The 5,549-nt window shown below is 29.1% G+C and overlaps 2 protein-coding genes across 2 annotated transcripts; both read right to left on the bottom strand.

The window, feature by feature from the left end:
* Positions 1-1,748: 1,748 nt before the first annotated feature.
* On the bottom strand, positions 1,749-2,507 carry LOC126906594 (uncharacterized). The gene is made up of 2 exons (XM_050687293.1): positions 2,145-2,507; positions 1,749-2,087 (listed from the first exon to the last, which is right to left on the bottom strand). Exons 1-2 carry the CDS (start codon positions 2,388-2,390, stop codon positions 1,749-1,751), a joined length of 585 nt encoding a protein of 194 aa, XP_050543250.1. The 5' UTR covers positions 2,391-2,507.
* Positions 2,508-2,601: 94 nt separating this feature from the next.
* LOC126906667 (trimethylguanosine synthase-like) lies at positions 2,602-3,791 on the bottom strand. Its single transcript, XM_050687417.1, has 3 exons — positions 3,744-3,791; positions 3,023-3,689; positions 2,602-2,956 (listed from the first exon to the last, which is right to left on the bottom strand). Exons 1-3 carry the CDS (start codon positions 3,789-3,791, stop codon positions 2,658-2,660), a joined length of 1,014 nt encoding a protein of 337 aa, XP_050543374.1. The 3' UTR covers positions 2,602-2,657.
* Positions 3,792-5,549: the final 1,758 nt, after the last annotated feature.

Genomic DNA, 5,549 nt, shown 5'->3' on the forward strand with positions numbered 1-5,549 from the left:
TGATAGGTAAAGACATCAAGCATCTATATAAAAAAAAATTATATTGATATGTTCATTTTTGAAAAAGTTACGGCAGTTTTTAGTAAAAAAAATTGAAAAAATTTCGAAAATTAGCGATTTTTAAATTTGTAATTTTTTTGGAGGTTTCCCCCATTTACGGGGAACGAGGGAAATTTTTTCAATTTTGAAGGGTAATGTCTTCGACTAGATACGATTTGTGATCTTTTGACGTATCGTTGAAAGAAATCCGTTCGGTGAGAGCTGAGAAAAAGTGGTAACAGACAAAAAAAAAACACATCATAGTAAAACCAATACCTTCTCAGCTTCGCATCGAAGCTAAAAACGGTAGCACAGTGGGGTCGCGGCATAGTGGAGACATTGCATAGTTGGGTCCAGTATAGATTTAATCTGACAGTGATTAAAATCACTATCATAAGAAACCCTAGATCATTGCAAAGACACAGACCACTTGGAAATAGTTTATTGTAATGGACAGTTGTGTTATTTAGAATTTCTTTAATAGTCTTACAAATTGTTAGATTACAATTGCGTTAGTATAAAACATTACGTACAAGGCTAAGAAACATACCACATAAATATACAAAATATTTCAATTTGTAATCTTGCTTTTTTGACTGAATAATCTAGTTTTTGATAAGTTTGGGACAGCTTTTTTATAGTAAAGATGCATAAAGTCAGGTAATTCGTTTTAATATCCCCGTTCATTAATAAACCCTTGAAAATTCATGGATTAATTCTTAATTGATTTTGAAATAATTTCATATGATGACTATAACAAATTTTAGTCGTACGTTGACATTTAGCTCTTAAATTAGAAGATACATCATAATTATTTGAATAATATGATAATTTAAAGTTTTTGTGAGCAATATTTTTTGTTTAATATTATTTCTAAGTTCAGCGCTAAACCATAATGGAAATGTACTTTTTCCGATTTAATACGTCGGTATTTATTTAAGAATCACGTCATTTAAACATATTAAAATTTATTAACAAATGCAATCATTTCCCAATAAATTATCCCCATCTATAAATTCAACTCTCTTGTTATTACATTATAATATTTAAGTATAATCTACTCATTTTATCATAATATTAGCAATTATCTTTGCAGACATATAATCAAAGACATATTAATATAGACTACAGGACAAAGATAATTTTCATATAGTATATTATTAACTTCTAGGAACTTTTTAGCCAATTTACAATTTAAAGTGAATTAACTAATGAACGTACAAAATAATTTAATAAATAACAATGTTTATTAAGCGTTGAACAGCTTTATTTCATTTAAACAACAATTAAAATAATTAGTTTTATGAATTATATTTAATTCAGAAAAAAATAAAGATAATTGAACAAACAAAATCTAAAAATATAACAAAAAATTAAATAATGTAACAATAAACAAATATATAACTAATAAATAAAGCAATAAGATGATTGGTTATGAAAAGGCAAACAGTTTATAATAAACGTAATGAAAAAAATATATATAATATAAAAAGACATCATTACAGCCCGTAATCTTCTGTTAACAACGTTAAGGAATATAGACATTGACTGACGAATGCAAATGAATAGGAGGGGTTTGGTTGGGTTTATAGTAATTTATAATCAAATCAGTTTCACCACCGTACTCGGTCCAATAGTTTTTATTGCTTCTACGTTAGCATAAACAGTAGTTAACATTTCTTTTGGCGGAGGTGTTACGACAATTTCAATTAATAANGCGGAGGTCTTACGACAATTTCAATTAATAAAGACTCTCCTTCAAATTTCTTTGGAATCTCATAGACATCTTTTCGGTTAAACAACATCGTTTGTGCTATGTCAATCAAGTAAATTTTTAACATACCCTCGTTCGTCTCGTCCATAATTTTCCCACGGTACCATTCAACGCCAAAAAATATCAAGCACATGTCGTACTTTTCAACTTTCTGGATGCGTCTCAAGTTATTTTCCATTTCGCGTAGTTTATCGCACAAGGTGATAACAGAATTTCTACTCTCCATAGAGTGTACAAGATAACACGTCTTCGTTCGTTTTTGAACTATCATTATCTGTGGAAAAATTATAGTAATAAAAGATTGTATGTATGATAATTATAAATAACTAACTTTTTGCGTCTCGCCTAGTTTTAATGTTGGTTTCTTAGTACATAGGTCTTTTGTTGTATAGGTCTCAGTGCTGAGATTTCGTTCTTTGCAGTATTTTACTTTAACTTCATATGGGTTCATATCTGTGTTTTTAGTGACATATTGTTTAGGCTGCGTTTCTTTCGGAGTTACGGTGTTCTTGTACTGGTTAAGTCGGTCTTGAGTTGAATAAAGTTTGTTGTCGTTAGATAAGAATTTCGTGTTCATATTGAAAAATCGACCGAAAAACGCAGTTATCGAATCGTGTCTTTCGTCGATATAATTGTGTTGAGGTTCCACGTTGAGGTCGAATAATTTTCCAAATTGTATTAACTAGAAAATTAATTATTCAACATTAACTACAATTGCGGTTTNGAATAATTTTCCAAATTGTATTAACTAGAAAATTAATTATTCAACAATAACTACAATTGCGGGTTTACACATATGCTTCTCGAGACTGTAAACTTCGTGTTTCTTATACGATGGGCCGCCTCATGGGGGAGACGTCACTATGACTTGTGGCTTATATTTTTTCAAAGTTTCTCCAATTTCGAAGAAGTCTCCCTGTATAAATGTAATTTTCTCCCTGACACCATAAATCTCGGCGTTTCTTTTGGCGAATTCTAATTTATTAGCATCGATATCCACTGCGATTACATGTTTGTATCTCTTGGCCAATTGGATGACGTTTCCACCAGCACCACAAAACGGATCCATAGCGACGTCTAGACCAGGGCATCTCAACGCTATATGTTTGCTTAAGATCTCGGGACAAACGGAGTAAAATGATTCTGGAAAAAAAAATGCTATCGTTAATAGTAAAATACTAAAGTTTGCTTAAATAATTAATTTATTACCATGGTCCATCATGATTCCTTGGTCGAATTTAGAGAACAATAAGTACCTTTTATCCCATAAATTTTTTTTAATATCATGTGGACGAGTTCTAGTAGCGTTATTTTCACATCGTAAAGTTCTATTTTTTTTAGTTTTTTCCAGGTCTTCTGATGTTTCAATAATTTCTGTTAATTTCTTAAGCGGTTTTCTATTAAAGTTGTTCGGATTATTTTTTAAAGTGTTGTTTTCTTGAGTTGACGTGTAAATATTTCCCGGCAATATTTTTAACGGTTGAGTTGAATGATTGTTTTTTGACTGTGATATGTTTGTGTTAAAGGAATTATTAGCTAATACAGAAGTGTTTTGAGCTGAATCACGTGTATTATTGGTGTTATATTGTTGTCTATTTTCGAGTTGTTTGAATTTATTTGACTCTTGTTCGTCAATTTTACGATATTTCATAAGTCTATCCTGGGCCGTATACGGCTTTACATTGTTCACTGGATAACGTTCGGCGTCATTGTTCGGCTTAAGTCCAGGTTTATACACATTCTTCCATGTATAATTCTTTTCATATCTATTGCCGACGTCTTTGGGTTTCAAAATTTCAACATTCCAAATCTGAGTGTTTAGACTTTTTTTAGATGTTGAATATGTCAATACGAGTTCAGTTTTGTCAATACACGCCTTAAAAAATATAAGTATAAATAACAATGTTATGTACACATATTTTTCACTTACGATGTTAAATACTTCTTTCTTTTTGATAACATTGATAAGTATATTCATCGAGGACGTGTCGATTTTATAAATTGCCCACATATTCCATGAAGTTTAACGCGATACTCTTCGGACTGTTCACGATTTTTGTCATTTACTTTGGTAACTTAAATTTTGCATGTAGTCATAATATCTTATGACAATTTGATCTCCTATCTCTAACGGCGCCATAATTATGCTCAATATTATCGCAACTGAATTTGATGGCAGTTTTCGGAAATAGACTTGCGAATGTCGCGTTGATTTCAAGATTTTTGAATTTTGATTTCGACGCGACTAAGACTAATAGACTAATTTGGCTTCTACAAGAGCTTCTATGTTCTTCGTTCGCTGGTTAGACTAATNGAGCTTCTATGTTCTTCGTTCGCTGGTTAGACTAATAGTCCCAATGCATTTTCAGTTTACTAGCTCTTTTATACTAATTTTTTTCCGTTTTTTTTGGCCAACAACAAATAACGTTGCTAAACAAATTTTCATTATTTTAAAAATAAATATGTTATTTTACGATCACCATAATAGATTGCTTTCAGCCAATAATTAATTTATATTTTTTCCAGTTATACAAAATGAAAAAATTTGATTTAGTACTGTTATTTGTCATTGGCCAAAAAGTCTTGTTTACTTTTCATTTAAGCCAATTAATATAAAACAATAACAAATTTTCATAGTGACCGAAATGAGTTATTTTATTAAACAAATTTAATAATAGTTGGCCAAAAAATCTTGTTTACTTTTTATTTAAGCCAATTAATATAACAAATTATTTTTATTGATTTCCTAGTTTCTTAGTGACCGAAAAGAGTTATTTTATTAAACAAATTTAATAATTGTTTGCCAATCATTAAAAATATTTTGTTATATTAATTGGCTTAAATGAAAAGTAAACAAGACTTTTTGGCCAACGACAAATAACAGTACTAAATCAAATTTTTTCATTTTGTATAACTGGAAAAAATATAAATTAATTATTGGCTGAAAGCAATCTATTATGGTGATCGTAAAATAACATATTTATTTTTAAAATAATGAAAATTTGTTTAGCAACGTTATTTGTTGTTGGCCAAAAAAAACGGAAAAAAATTAGTATAAAAGAGCTAGTAAACTGAAAATGCATTGGGACTTTTAGTCTAACCAGCGAACGAAGAACATAGAAGCTCTTGTAGAAGCCAAATTAGTCTATTAGTCTCAATCGCGTTATCGTTATCGTTAACGTAAATCGTTAATTTCTAATGTTTTCAAAATATTTATTGACGAATCAAGTTTGATATGATAATTTAATATGATAGGTTTCAAATACAAAATTAAATCATTTTGCTTTGTAATTTAATAATTTTTTTACTCTATTTATGTGTGCAACTACTAGACTATAATATTCAAAATTTTGCTATATAAATCATTTCTAAAAAAAATGATTCCTAGTTTCTCCTGAATTAATAATGGATTTTTACAATTATAATCAAATTTTATAGTACGCTATTAAGTAGATCTTTTTAACAACTTTGTTTTGATTGGTTCATTTAGTTAAAGTAAATCATTAAAATTAATTAAGTTCTCAATATTTCAATTATAGAATCTTTTGATATTATAATGCTATTGTTAACAATCTTGGCTTGTGCGATATATTGACTATAATAATATCATTACACTATTTCAACGAATTCTATATTTAGCTGTGGAATACTTATCAGCTCGTTATCAATGTTAATTTGCACCTTCACTACACGGAGAAATAAATCTGTATTGTAGAAGATCTGTTTTTTTTTTTTA

The sequence above is a fragment of the Daktulosphaira vitifoliae genome, unplaced genomic scaffold, assembly GCF_025091365.1.
Source record: "Daktulosphaira vitifoliae isolate Bord-2020 unplaced genomic scaffold, ASM2509136v1 Scaffold_1, whole genome shotgun sequence".
NCBI classification, from domain to species: Eukaryota; Metazoa; Arthropoda; class Insecta; order Hemiptera; family Phylloxeridae; genus Daktulosphaira; species Daktulosphaira vitifoliae.

What these genes read in the sequence shown, in the direction of transcription:
- LOC126906667 (XM_050687417.1), bottom strand. Translation starts at nt 3,791, where the DNA reads ATGAATATACTTATCAATGTTATCAAAAAGAAAGAAGTATTTAACATC. An exon ending in AGAAAGAAGTATTTAACATC is followed by an intron (nt 3,690 to 3,743) that starts GTAAGTGAAAAA and finishes ATATTTTTTAAG; the next exon opens with GCGTGTATTGACAAAACTGA. An exon ending in AGGAATCATGATGGACCATG is followed by an intron (nt 2,957 to 3,022) that starts GTAATAAATTAA and finishes TTTTTTTTCCAG; the next exon opens with AATCATTTTACTCCGTTTGT.